This window comes from Falco biarmicus, chromosome 9, assembly GCF_023638135.1.
Source record: "Falco biarmicus isolate bFalBia1 chromosome 9, bFalBia1.pri, whole genome shotgun sequence".
NCBI classification, from domain to species: Eukaryota; Metazoa; Chordata; class Aves; order Falconiformes; family Falconidae; genus Falco; species Falco biarmicus.
Genome location: NC_079296.1, coordinates 32,381,507 through 32,395,093, shown reverse-complemented (window position 1 = coordinate 32,395,093; position 13,587 = coordinate 32,381,507). Strand labels below are relative to the sequence as shown.

At 39.5% G+C, this 13,587-nt stretch overlaps 2 protein-coding genes across 7 annotated transcripts in view; one reads left to right on the top strand and one right to left on the bottom strand.

The window, feature by feature from the left end:
* Positions 1 to 13,587, top strand: part of MAPK8 (mitogen-activated protein kinase 8) — a 162,524-nt gene that overhangs the window by 69,328 nt on the left and 79,609 nt on the right. The gene's annotated exons all lie outside the window — the stretch shown is intronic.
* FRMPD2 (FERM and PDZ domain containing 2) overlaps positions 1 to 13,587 on the bottom strand; it is a 77,507-nt gene that overhangs the window by 41,342 nt on the left and 22,578 nt on the right. For all 6 annotated transcript variants that reach the window (XM_056352672.1, XM_056352674.1, XM_056352675.1 and 3 more), the window contains exons 9-16: positions 10,643 to 10,793; positions 8,969 to 9,040; positions 8,120 to 8,294; positions 7,222 to 7,372; positions 6,987 to 7,125; positions 5,987 to 6,139; positions 3,597 to 3,782; positions 2,552 to 2,708 (exon numbers count right to left, since the gene is read on the bottom strand). In XM_056352672.1, the coding sequence (XP_056208647.1) occupies positions 2,552 to 2,708; positions 3,597 to 3,782; positions 5,987 to 6,139; positions 6,987 to 7,125; positions 7,222 to 7,372; positions 8,120 to 8,294; positions 8,969 to 9,040; positions 10,643 to 10,793 (1,184 nt within the window). The remainder of the gene's footprint in view (positions 1 to 2,551; positions 2,709 to 3,596; positions 3,783 to 5,986; positions 6,140 to 6,986; positions 7,126 to 7,221; positions 7,373 to 8,119; positions 8,295 to 8,968; positions 9,041 to 10,642; positions 10,794 to 13,587) is intronic.

The following is a 13,587-nucleotide window of genomic DNA, read 5'->3' as shown; positions in this document are numbered from 1 at the left end:
CAACCCTGCATAATTTAAACCTCAGTATCTCTGTAAAGTATATTTTGTAAATATTCGGTATGTGAGAAGCATCTGTCTGTCAAAGACTGAATTAGCCAGGTTGGTAGTTTTCCATCCTTCATGGACCCACTGGCTGTTTGCTCTGAGTGATTTGCACAAGTGAAGTTCAGTAGGGGACCTTCTTGGTGGCAATGCTCGCTACCTAATTTTCCACCTCTGTGTGAAATCTACTACTTGCTTAATGACATCTGGGCTCTGCTGTATACAAATCTATCCTCTCAAAAGATTTTATTTCCCTGAAACAAGATAGTGCTGGAAGCAGCACTGTTAATCTATTTAGGTTGTCAACCTAAATGTCAACCTAAAACCCTAATGGTGGGCTGGAGAAGGCACAGCAGGCAATTGGAGACGTGTCGGAAAGTAAAGCAAGAACCCTGCTTGGTACAGGCTAGCACAAATATGGGCTTTAACTCTGCTTGCATGTGACAGCTGACCTCACATGTGTTTTCCTAACAAATACTAGCCTGAACGCAACTTTCTAGAACACTCTCTGCAGCATTAAACCTGGGTTTCCTTTTTCCTCAGCGACTTCAATCAGGGGCATTTGTTAAGGCATGAGAAGGCTTAACTGCCTGCAGTATTAGTTCAGTCTGAGAGCTGCCATTGTGATTTCAAAGTAGGGGGTTGCTAGCAAGTTTTGAAGAGATGGGGACTTACACATCTGAACAGTGCAGCAGAAGCAAGAGTTTTCTTCATGCAGAAAGAGCCTTATAATCTCTTGCAGCCTCACGCTGTCTGTCACTGCCTTCACAAAACCTTTTTTCTGGGACAGCAAGCACACACTGAACCTCAGAACTTGCAGTTGCACGGCTTATGTAAGTCTGGTTTGTTTCAGTGATTTGGGTGCTTGTAATCAGGACTTGGGTTATAATTTTCTTAGCTCTCAATCTTTTTGTTCTCTTGTATGTGGAATGTAGTAATTTTTAATAAGATATATTACCACAAGCAAATGTGACATAGGAAACTTTAAGATTCACTATTAGCATTCATCTGTATGCTATAAATCACAGTCCCACTAAGTTACGGTTGAAGCTACAGGAGCCCAAGCAAGAAAAGTTGCCTTGAACCTAACTGTCATCCTAGCACCTTCTTCCATGGTAACAAATTTGTGCAGGTAGAACTTCAGTTTTCATGAAAATTTTAGTGGGAAGGAAGCAATAGATCAATCATCCTGTTATATCCCATGGTATAATTGGTTGCCAATACTTGTACAGTTTTGCTAGAGAAAGTAACACTTGATTCTCCTGCTGTGACTCACTGGGTCAAATACTCAGTGGTTGTAAATGATCATGATTCTGTTCAAGACAATGGATGAGCTAGTGAAAACTCATGTTGCACTGAAGTCAAGAGTTTGTAGAGGAATTATAGAGGACCATATGAAAAGTTTATTTGTAAAAAGTTTGTGATGATTGGTAAAAACATGAGGTATGAAATGTTAAGAAAAAAAAGGGGAGAATTGTAGAGGAATGAAGCTGGGTTAATTAACATTGATAATACACAACTGCGGGCTGGCTTCAGGGGAGGTGGGCTGGTCGATGTAGGCAAGGTGCAGCTGTGGCTGGTTCTGTTAAGGGGTTGGGCAGCCAACGAAGAGGGAGGAGGAAGAAGCAGAGAGAGGGAGAGCATGGCTGGGACGAGGAGAAAGCAGCAGAGGGACTAGCATGAAGAGTATGTTGGTATGAGATGGTAGAAGACCTTGTTGCAGCTAGCTAGTTTGGAGAGTGCTGTGACAAAGAGTGATGACAGTTGTCTGCTTAGGCTGTTATTTCATATGTGCCTTGGTTCCCTCATAATGATTCTCACCTATCTTTACAGAGCATTATGAGAACTGTGGGTGAGAAGTGCTATGTAACTGCCCTGGTTTAAGCAGAACCTTGTCTTAGAAGCTATGGAAAATGTGAAGTCTAAGGAGGTATTAGTCATGTCTTCCACGGACATGGGAAAATCTAAGGTAACAGCAGCTAGCAGTTACATAATTGAGTGGGTATGACTGATGTGCCTTTGGTTTAATGGTTTTGTCCCGAGACTGAACCATTGAGTTGAACCCCCGATTTAGGCAAAAATAGCCAGTTAACTTAATTCAGCTCCAACATATCTGAGCACTGCTATAGTTATTCTTTGTGTGGAATGTTTCTCATGTTACATTTGGGGTAAATCTGATACATTTCTTCAGAATCTTCAGCAGTTTCCTGAAGGGAAATGTAATTATCCTTTTTTGTAAAAAAAATCTGAGTTTAACTACATAGTTACTGTCATCAGAGAATCTCTCTCTACCCCTTGCACATGCCCGCTCACATGCACATGCTATATTAGACTTACACACCTCTAACTTCCAGTGAAGAGGAAGACATTATTTTCTGGTCTGCAAATGAGAAACTGAAGCACAGTGAAACGGATGTGGCAGGTTCCGATTCTCAGTTTCGCTGAATGCACCTTTCCTAAAACCTAACTGTTCTATGGCCTGAATAATGAAAATGCATTTATACCTCACCTGATGAAATTTGCCGAAGTTGCCTAGAATTCATCTGTGCATTGAATTTGTGTTGGGCAGAGCAGAGATCCAATAAATATTTACATGTCTTTGCTGTATCGGTAACGAAGGTGTGTTTCTTGCCACTGAAGCTGCTTTCAATCATGAATTTTTTTCTCTAAAGGAGAAAAAAGCACAACTTGCTTCATGAATCAGTCATTACAGTGAGGCACTGAAAGTTCATTTGTATAATTTTTTTGGTTTGTCCATTTGTATTTATGCCTGACTGCATGCCTTTTGGGTGCAGTAAATGCCTATCAAATTCAACAGCTGTTAGTGAGGTGTCTGTCATCAGGATCATAACTGTCCTACATCAAAAGTCAAGAGCCTTTGGTCATTGACTGCACTGAGAGCAGGTTGATAGAACTCGGAGAATTTCACCCTACAAATTTTAAAATTATTAAGCCCATTTAATGTGAAAATGAAAATATCTTCAAGGTTTAGAAGGGCCGCTTTCAGAGAGCAAACAGGCAGGGAAATGTGTGATGCAGGTTCACACCTACACTGTATGATGGTAGACTGATATACCTCTGACGGCAGAATAATGTTTAGAAGGGGTCACAATCTTGTAAACAATACCAGTTTGTTAACAGACATCAAAATACTAAGAGATGAGGATGGGAAAAAGGAGATACGGAGAGAGTAAGACATACTCCCATGACCTGATGTAGGTAGGAAAACAAAAGAAAAGAGAAAGAGAAGACGAGAGAGGAGTTAGTATGGAATATGCCATAAAGATTTTTGACACAGTCTTTGTAATAGTCAACACCAGATCATTCAGTTTTATAGTAATTTGGCCCCAACCTTAGCAAAAAACCCTCCAGAACTAAACCTCACTAAGAACTGCATATCTTGGTATCCACGTCCAGATCCAGCCTTGATATTAGACTGTTTTCAAAAAGGACTTGCCTGTACAGAATAAGTCTAATTCTGGCTCCGAGTGCAACAAATTTATTAAAGTGACAAGCAGAAGGGGAGTAGAGGAGTAGAGTTGGTTCCAACTCACGTGAGCTGAAATTCTTTCTGTTTCGCGCCACTGGAATCTTAAACTGGCAATTCTTGTGTGATTTTTGACCTCATACACAATGATGCCTTTGGCACAGATTCCCAGGATGATGTCCCCTCCTGCTGCTTTCTTCTCTTGGGACACATGATAGAATAACACTCCATACTCAGGAAGTTGCTGAGTCACCTTGTAGAGAAAAAGTGCATTTACCATGCATTATGCAAAAAGAGGCATGGGAAGAAAATGTAGGTAAATGGGTTTGAGTGTCTTCACTGAATATTCTTTCAATCTCTCAAGAAACCTTTGAAAACCCTTACCAGATTTTCATACCTACTGCCTCACAGAATCATCACCTTACTTTGGTATGTCGTAGAGCTATTACATGCATTCATTTTTCATGTGTAAAACTGAAGTAACACTTTCCCACACACCTCATTTGAAGAGGTAGGAGGATTATGTAGCTTCCTGTACCATAAACACTACGGTGGCACCGAGGTACTCGGCATTACTGCTACTTGGCACCTGTGTGCATTTCTGAATGGAAAACCATGCAGGATTAATGCTGCTTGACTACTGTTAAACCTTTTTCTTTCCATTTTCTTTTCTGTGTCTTTGTTTCCCTGAGCAAACCCAGAAACCATGAGGTATGATGATCTTCGTAAAACTGCTATTACTTTGGTGCCAGGGCTACTCTAACATTGTTAGGGGCTTTGTGTGGTTTCCTTTCTACAATAGTGATGACCAACTGGAAATCTCAACTGCAGTGAAACCACAGCTCCCAGCCTGCATGGAACTCTCTCAGGTACATATGCCCATTTCTTCACGGCCATCATCTTTTAAAATCAGACATTATAAATTTCCATTGCCAAGATCTTAAGTTACAGTGTTTGTTAAATTGTATCTCACCTAAATATATTGGTGACTTTTGAGGGAATTTCACTGTGCCAGAATTCCCTTCAGTGTCAAACTTCATAATAACAGATCTTCAGTGTTGCTTCTTTCTTGCATGGTGCTCATTGCTGGGTGAAAAGCTAAGCAGGATTATGTTTCAAGGGACTGAGGAGCCAGCTTGTGCCCCTGCCAGCTAACTGTGCAGAGGATACTGATGAACCCACCTAGAGGTTCTGGGTGTTGCTTGTCTTTCTGTCTTCTGCACTTGGTCACAAAATGTTAACACGTGACTCGGACCTTTTACAGAACTATGTATGGAATATGAGGAGGGTTTTCTGTCCTCTTTTGTGATCTGCAGATCAATATGAGTTTATTCTAGAACTTTTTTTTTTCCTCCCCTAGGAAGCTAATGTAGAATCCCCAAATGACTTTTCAACTGTGGACAGAGATTTTTCAGTGACCAAAATAAAACGGTTATCTGTTTTCCAGAAAGTATCCAGAGCAAAAATATTTGGGTCCTGAAAACTGGGGCATCTAATAATCATTGGATGAATCTGGGTTTGAAATTTTTAATCCCTTTCATATTTTGAATTTGCATGTTCCTGCCATGGGGGCTCTCTTTCTCACTTTGTATGACGTGTTGGCTCCTTCTACAGACTTACCCATTGAAACTGATACTAACAAAGCTGCTTTTCTTCATTGGATTTGCCACACATGGTGGGACTGTCATTAAGCCTAAGCTTCAATCTATTTCTTCAATTCCACTGGCAGTTAGATGAGGAACGAACATAATTAAACAGTAACTGAACTAAAATAATGTTATAAATAAAAGCATGTGGCACTGCAGCAAAATGGCTACCGATATTTATCCATTAGCTAATCTCTGATATTTTTCATTTGATGAAGAGCAGAGAAGTTTAGGGGAGAAGCAGAAAGTAGGGGGAAAAAATTTAAATCCCACATCATCATGACACCCTAGAGGCCAAGAGAAAGAGTCATGTGAGAAAATACTTCATATAACTCCTTCCTCACTTCCAGGGTTCACAGATATTTTTAAACAGATAATCACTGCATGCTTAGGAAGTGGCTGAACAGCTGCTGTAGTTTCAGAAGTCAAGAAAGTGCTTACTCCCATGTTTTATAATCATCTCTAATACATTCAGTAGGTGTGTTTATAATCATCTGGAATCCAGGCATGTTGGGAACATGCTGAAAATTTGCATCAAACCTTAGGATGTTGAAAATACACTGAAATGTGTATTAACCCTTTATAAACTATCAGTGAAAGGAAACCTACCATGTAAATGTGTTTTAAGTTATTTAGAGTGACAGTATCTACAGCAGAATGGAATTCTGAGCTTTTTGTTGACTATTTAAATTTCTTCACCATATCTAAAATCCACTGTATCAGGCAAGAAGAAAATAATAGACAATGGTAAATATGAGAGGGTCTTTCTATCTCAAAATAAATAAATAATGGTTGGGGTATGGTATGTTACCTTTAAAAATTCTAGTTCAGCTTCATCCTCAAATAAGGAACGATTCATACAATGTAATTTAGCAAGCTCTCGCTGTACATATGCCAGGGTCATTTTCTCTATTTGGCTTGCTGGAATGTAGTCTTCAACACGAAAATAACTCTTTCCATGCATCTTTGGGAGAAAAAAAATGAAAAAAACAAGAAAGGAGCCTTTTGCTGAAGTCACCCTGTTGTCGTTTCCTAAAAGAAGATGAGGAACAGCAGGTAGTGTCTTGACAGCCAAATGTGCCTCTTGCACAGCCAGGTGCTCAAAGCATACGGGGCTTCTCTGTGTAAAGGGAAGAAAAGAGTGGGCCTACAGGGGTGCCTGCAGGCTTGCACTTAGAGCTGGCAGCTACAGCTGCATCGGTACAACGTACAGTGGGGGACCCAATACCGGGATAGGTCTGACCAGATGGATCAGACCACTGAGAGTTCAATTAATAGAGCTAAACTGATTTAGATAAATTAAGATGTGGCAGAGCACATCAATGGCTATTTTCTGTACACTTCTAAACTAGGATAACTAGTTCAGGTATAATACCATCAGCAACCCTTCTGTCTTTGCAACTTGTGAATCTGAGCATACAAAAACACCAGCTGTGAATTCTGCAGTGGTTGTTTATTTTTCTATTCCATGTTCTCTAATCTCTTTAAGCCCCTCTACACATCCAAGCTGTGCCTATGTTGGCAATTTTCTACAGATTTTTCTGGAGGTTCTGGGCCATGTTATCAATTATGCAAGACCAGGAGTCTTTCATCATTCTGCCATATTTCCTGCCAAATTCATCTGGCTCATTACTGCTCCTTAATCAGGAAAATCTTGTGATTTTTTAAATTAAATTTGAAATGTGAGTACTAAAGGACTTAGTTGAAATTATGTGGTATTCTCATTTCTTCTTTAAACTCTGTGTGACAAAGAAAAGCTGCAAAAGCTGTGAATAGAGACCTCTGAGAAATACTGTATTATTTATCCACACCTCAGAAGCGTAATTGCCAAGCTCTGCCTGTAAAGCCAAAGCGCCGAGTTTCAGGGTAGTCTCATCATTGCAATATAATCGCTCCTCCAAAATATCTTTACGAAGCTGCAGGTAAAACTGATGCCTTGTCAAGCTGTGCCTGGAACACAAAAGGGTTTAGGAAGATAGGAGGAGCCTTGAACAGTCACCCTAAATGCTGCTGTTTTTTCTGCAGTCAGCAGAACCATGTACTTACTGGATAACATTAAAGTGGTTGACAAAGAATTTTATCCTTAGAAAGAGTGTGAAATTAATGATAGAGGTTTTCTTCTTGGGTTGATCATTCCAGCCATCTGGGGCTACTTTGTAGAGTTTGGTGTCCTCATCCAAAAAGAAGAATTCTTTACCTGAAATGAGAATTTTGAGTTCTATGATAAGTCTGGAGATACTTCAGTAGCTCAAAGTTCTGCTGTCTCCATTCAGTGCATCACTATCAATAAAAAAGAAAATGAATCATGGATGTCAGTTGAGATTTACTTCTCTGTGTCATGGCTTAATTTATTGGTGCTTTGACGGAGAACTTAGGATATCAGTGTGTAATTTAGGATTACACCTGTTAGATGCTGGATTGGTGTGGTGTCTATGGAATCACTCAAAAATTGATGGGGCTCACTGTGCTCACCATTCAGGTTCTGCAACCTATTGTAATCCTCGTGCCCTACACACAAGTATGCTTCTTCCTAGTGCCTCAGCTGTGCTTGCCATCAGAAATGGGCTGAGGATATGTGGGTCTTGTAGATGAAATAGCTGAGCCTGTACGCCAACTTGTATGTAGGAAGCGTCAGCCTTCCTCAGTACAGTGCTTCCCGGAACTTCTTCTGGAGCTACATGGCTCAGTGTTACTCCAGTGTAAGGCTGGGACACAGCCTTTTCTGCATGGGAATATCAGCCAGTGACAGTATGGCTGTGCTGGTGCATAATCCTTGGGTAGACTTGCTTTGCATCAGTGCAGTTCTGCATAAACCAACATACCTTACTTTTGCTTAAGCTTTAGATCTGCTTTCATCTTAGGATCTTACTGGAATTCATTAATAAAGTCACTACAGAGGCACTGAGGAAGAGAACTTTTATTGTGGATAACTATGTCTTGTTACCTTTCAGGTAAGCCAAGCCAAAGTAGAAATGTTCCACCAAATTTGCATATGCCACCACGGTGTTGAAAACATCTCTTGCCTTGGACTTGATGTCACATTGCACCTCAAGGCACTGCCCATTGAGTAGAATCACATTGAGATCCCTTTGCGATAAATAGGATTTCCCTTTTTTGGTCTAAGAACATGTAAAAAAGAATGAAGAATGAGTGTTAAGTACAAGCAATGCAAGTTCCACAGCATTTTGTTACAGAGGCTCCCTAGTCTCGTGTCTCTATATAACCTGATGGAACTGGTCACAACACTATGCTATTCCCTGCCTCCCTTCTTATAAATTAATATACAAAACATTTCTCGTCTTTAAAAAAAACACAGAATCCCAACAAAACATCTGAGCATACTCAAACTCTACAATCACCAGGGTTATTCTTGCTTCGAGGGTAATTCCAGATTATATCTGCCCTCATTTTTACTGCTTTATGCTGTCAGCCTTTTACCTTATCTTAATGAAAGGTAGAGAATGTGCCTGCAAACTGGAGGAATCCAATGCATTGGCACTAAATGTTACATTGCATATTTGCTGTATAATCTTCGTCTCAGAAGTCTTGTGCTAAAGTGATCATTTTTAGCTGAGAAGGATAATCTAAGCTATTTTCACACCAACAGAAATAACTACATAGCACTGAGAATTAGATGACCTCCTTTCAAGTCTCAATACCTCTGCAGAAACCCTAACTTGGTTTGGGAGGACGACACAGCAAGAATACTGAGTTGGGACTCAAATTCAGCTTAGAAAGAACCCCAACTAAAAGGTCACTAGACTAGTTCTAAATTCTTAGTGTTCATACTTACCACAATTGATCCAGGCAGCTGTAAGGTCACTGGTGGTTCACCAGACAAAATAATAAATTCTGGACCTGAAAACTGTAAGGAGGCAATTTAGAAATTTTATAAATGTCTCCTAATGCAATGAAGATCCCAAACACTAGTACCAATGAAACCCATTTCTGTTGATCTGTATGCTGTAGCTAATGAATTTCAGTGTCTAATAAGGTGCAAATACCAGTTGAAGAGTTCTCTCTGGGTTGTCTCCTGTGTGGGTTGTCTGGGGGTCTAATTAGGGGTAAGCTAATGCTGAAGCCTTTTCCTCTATGAAGGCACTTAACCAAGATCCATTCCCTTTGCAAGGCACCTGTTTTCATGATACAGAAACTTAAGTTCTTCTAAGGCTTTTTCCCATTTGATTCCCAAATTACTATGAGGACAGTCACAGACATGTACACACACACACCCCCCCACACACACACACCCCACTGGGATTTCATAAGCCTAGCTTCCATAGGCAAACACACTAAAATGCAGAGCTTCTTCCCTGAAATGAAGGTTGACTCATATTTTTTATTAGCAGACATTGTGTTCTTTTGATTTAACTTCAACAAACTTTAACAGCACAAAATGGTTGGTTTTTTATTGGTGGTTTGTTGTTTTTTTCCCCTGAATATCCATGTCAAGGAATTTTGCATATTTGGGGTTTTTTTTCAAATTCATCTATGATTTTAGGTTCTTGAAGCAGATGGAAATCACTAAATGTCTGCAAGTGGTAAGATGTGTATTCTTCCAAACATTCTCCATGACTCAGTAACTAGACCCATTTAGATCTTCTTTTTAGGATACTGGAATGCCTCTTCATCATGCTAGCATTGTCCTGCCAACAGACAATGCAGTTTTGTATCACATATAAAGAGGGACTAGCACTGTTGTAACAGTTGCTGGACTTCTGAGGAGCTCAATTAGCATTCCAACAAAAAAATATATTAACAAAATTTAAAACTATGTTTATATATAAAAATATATTTTTCCAAATTATCTAACTGAAACTCTTGATCAAAGTTCTGCCAAAATCAAAGTCTTGACCTTGTGAACTGGGAATGTGTGAAAGGACTCACCAGCCTGAAACCTATCCCTTCTGCTTCCACAACGGAATGCTCCATGGGCAGCAGCTTTGTGGAGTTTTCTGTGATACAGTTATTTCTGGGGTTTTGTGATCCAGCTGCTAAAGAAACATTATTCTTCCCCATGTAACAGAGTCCTACAACAAATCAGCAACTAGAAATAGTCCCTGAGGTGAACTATTGGTTTGGCACTTTGAGCACTCTTGACCAGCAAGTGTTCGGGTTCAAGTGTCTCTGTAAATGTTTTTGCTTTTCTGAAACTCCTGTCTAAGTGGTTGATGAAAACAGTCCATATGGTGTTTGATGCTTGCAGAAATCAGACATGTAGGTCAGAGAGGGTTGGATTATAAGCTTTTGCTTAGTCTTTATGGACAAGAGCTTTCACTGCCTCTAGTTCTGAGTTACCACAACGGAATCGCGTCCAAGTTGGAGTCTGTCAGTTCAGAATACTCATCTAATGACGTGACTCAGTAGCTAATATGCATTTCACTGGTGAATGACAACTGGATGAGAGAGGCTTCTCTTTAGTGACATCTACATTTTGAAATCAGCCTATATGTTTTCCATTAGTCACCTTTTCCTTCCTGTGAAACAAACATTTCTGTGATGCAGCAGCTGCTGTGTAGTCCTTTGTAGACACAGAGAAAGTGGAACCTAAACTTAGCAGGTTCTGTCTGCTGTTCTTCTGAGTTCCACCAGGGATTTCTTCTACAGCGCTGACTGACCTTCAAAGGAAATGCTATAGTGAACAACATATGTAGCATGCAATCAAAACAGCACAGACTTGAGAACAAAGATCTTAGGGTACATTGACTGGCAGAATATTATGAAATCCAGGACAATGTCAGTTATAAGTTGTGAAATGTTTCTTTACAGAAAAAGAAAAGTAAATTAACAGGGATAATATTACTGATGCCCTTCATAAATAAATCTACTCTGCTTTAATTCAATAACAGTCTGTCTTTTTTTTTTTTTTTTTTTTAATTGTTATTATTTGGTGAGCCAGATCTGGCTGGTTTAAGTCTGGTGAAGTCAACAGGCAAAAAATTTAGCCCCATGCCTTTCTGGGAATTCTACAGGATGAAGTCAATTCCTCATTTCTTATTTTTTGAAGCAAAAAAGCTTCAGAAAACTGTAACATACGTGGTTACATTATTCAGAATTTTCCAGGAATGGGAACTAAATTATTTGAATACTAATTCATTAGAAGAAATTAATGTCTTTGGGAACCGAGCGAATTTTCAATTTAATTAAGGGCAAGATGTGTGAAAGATTAGAAAGCTGTCTTTATACTATACTTTTAACCCATAAAGTAATGGTCTTTTCCACATGAGAAGACACACATATGCTTAGAATAAACTTAAAATAAAATATATACCCTTATGAATGAGAAAAGAATGATTATGTGATATAGAAGGAAAAGTTTTGTTGAGGTGGGTTTTTGTTAATTACATAAAAACAAATGCCAGTCACACAGAGGGTTTTTTTGTTGTCCCAAAGTTTTATCATTTTCTTTTGCATGTTGCAGAGTTGCTTCAGGGAACTAACTATTCAGTGAGTTTCAAAAGGTTTTAAACAAAGTTGCTGGAGTAGTTGCTGATCTCTTCTCCCTGATATCCAGTGACAGAACATGTGGGAACGCTTCAGAGCTGCGTCAGGGGAGGTTCAGACTTGGTATTAGGAATTATTTCTTTACTGAGAGGGTGGCCTGCAATAGACTTCCCAGAGAGGTGGCTGAAGCCCCAAGCCTGTCAGTGTTTGAGGGGTGTTTGGACTTAATAACATGCTTTAACTTGGTCGGCTCTGAAGTAGTGAGGTAGTTGGACTAGATGATTGTTGCGTGTCTCTTCCAACTGAACTATTCTGTTCTGTTCTATTCTATTCTATCCTAGTATACATTCCCCTGTCTATAAAGATATCGGTGCAACCTCATAAACATCAACATTTAACTAAGAAATATGCCTAAAAATGACCTGAAGTTACTTTTGTGGGTATAAAGATAGTATTAGCTCAAAATGTAAGATACTGTGTTAAGAAGACTTTCTTTTCGTGTGGAATATACTTCCTGTTATTAGTCCTGTGAGTTGAAAGATGCCAGACTTGACAGCTGTCTTCTTTATATATAGGCCCTATCCCTGCCTACACTTAAAAGTTTAACTTTATGAGATGTAAGTTCTGTCAGTTGGACTGCTTACTGAAGTGAGCGTGATGATATTAGTAAGCTTTATAGATGGTAAATCCGTTGCTAAGTGTTGTGTTGGTTGTCCTCCTATATGGCAAATTGGTGGTTTCTAAACTAGTTATTTCAATTCCACTGTTGTCATGGTACTTATATATATATATAATAGGATGGTGACCTTCGTAAAAATTCAATTGCAGATTATTACAACCAAAAAATGGGTTTACAGTCCCTGAAGTTCTATGGGATATGGCTTGCTGGAAATTTGGAGAAAAGTTAATCTTTCAGCAGGAAGGAACATTTTATTGGCAGCATGATTTTAGATCAAGGATATCAAGGTGATACCCAGGTTGTTAGTCAGAGGATGGCAAATGCTCTAAAATACTTAGCAAATAAATCTTGTGCTATCATTGGTATTGGTGTTATTGGTATATTGGCATTACTGGTATCATTGCCAGGTGTGTGATGCACACATAGTTGTCTGTATATGCATATATGTATGTGTGTGTAGTTAGGTAGACAGAGATTTCTTTCTTCACACAAGCTCTGCCACTGTCCTGCAACCTGCTTGTAGTTCTTTCATATTGCGGGTTTAGATGTATACTGGCGTATCTCACATCACTCAGATTATCATGACTGATTTATCAGGAAGTTCAAACTGTTTACTTGGGGTACGTTTAATTGGGAGTTGATCTAAATAGAGCATTTCCTCTAGGCCTGAATTACTCATGTCATGGTTAAAAGAAGAAGCTCCTGTTTAACTGGGTCAAGAACTCAATTTAAATGGGATATCTGTAGGGATTACACGGTTCTTAACTATGGGATTCTGGTCTTTGTGGTGCCTAGAGGCTAACAGTACTTACATCTCTTCTTCATTTGGAAACAGGCATGATCACAACTGCACTATGCTAATACCCAGTCTGGAAAACTCTTTTTTGGCAGCAGCGGTGTTTCCCGAGCTTTTGAAAAGGAGTTAGTATCAGTTGTACAATTTAAAGCTTTCTTTGTCTACATCTACAGGGCTGCTGTACATGCCATGGCTGAAATGAGGCTAATCCTCATGACCAAGCAGAGGAAGCAGAGGTCTTTACTGCTTGCGTCCCTGGGTTACCTCTTCAATAAAGTGGCGGTGCAAGGCTGCATATGGCTGACACAAATGAGACAAGTCAATCTAAGAACTGAGATGGAAATGCAAATAATCCACTGAAAATGATGGATCATATACATAGTCTGTCATAACCACTCCAGAACACGTCATACCTCTCCTAATGTGACTGCAAGGCCTGATCCAAAATCTGAATGTAGGCAAATATGGGCTCTGCAGAATGCCTTGCCAGGGA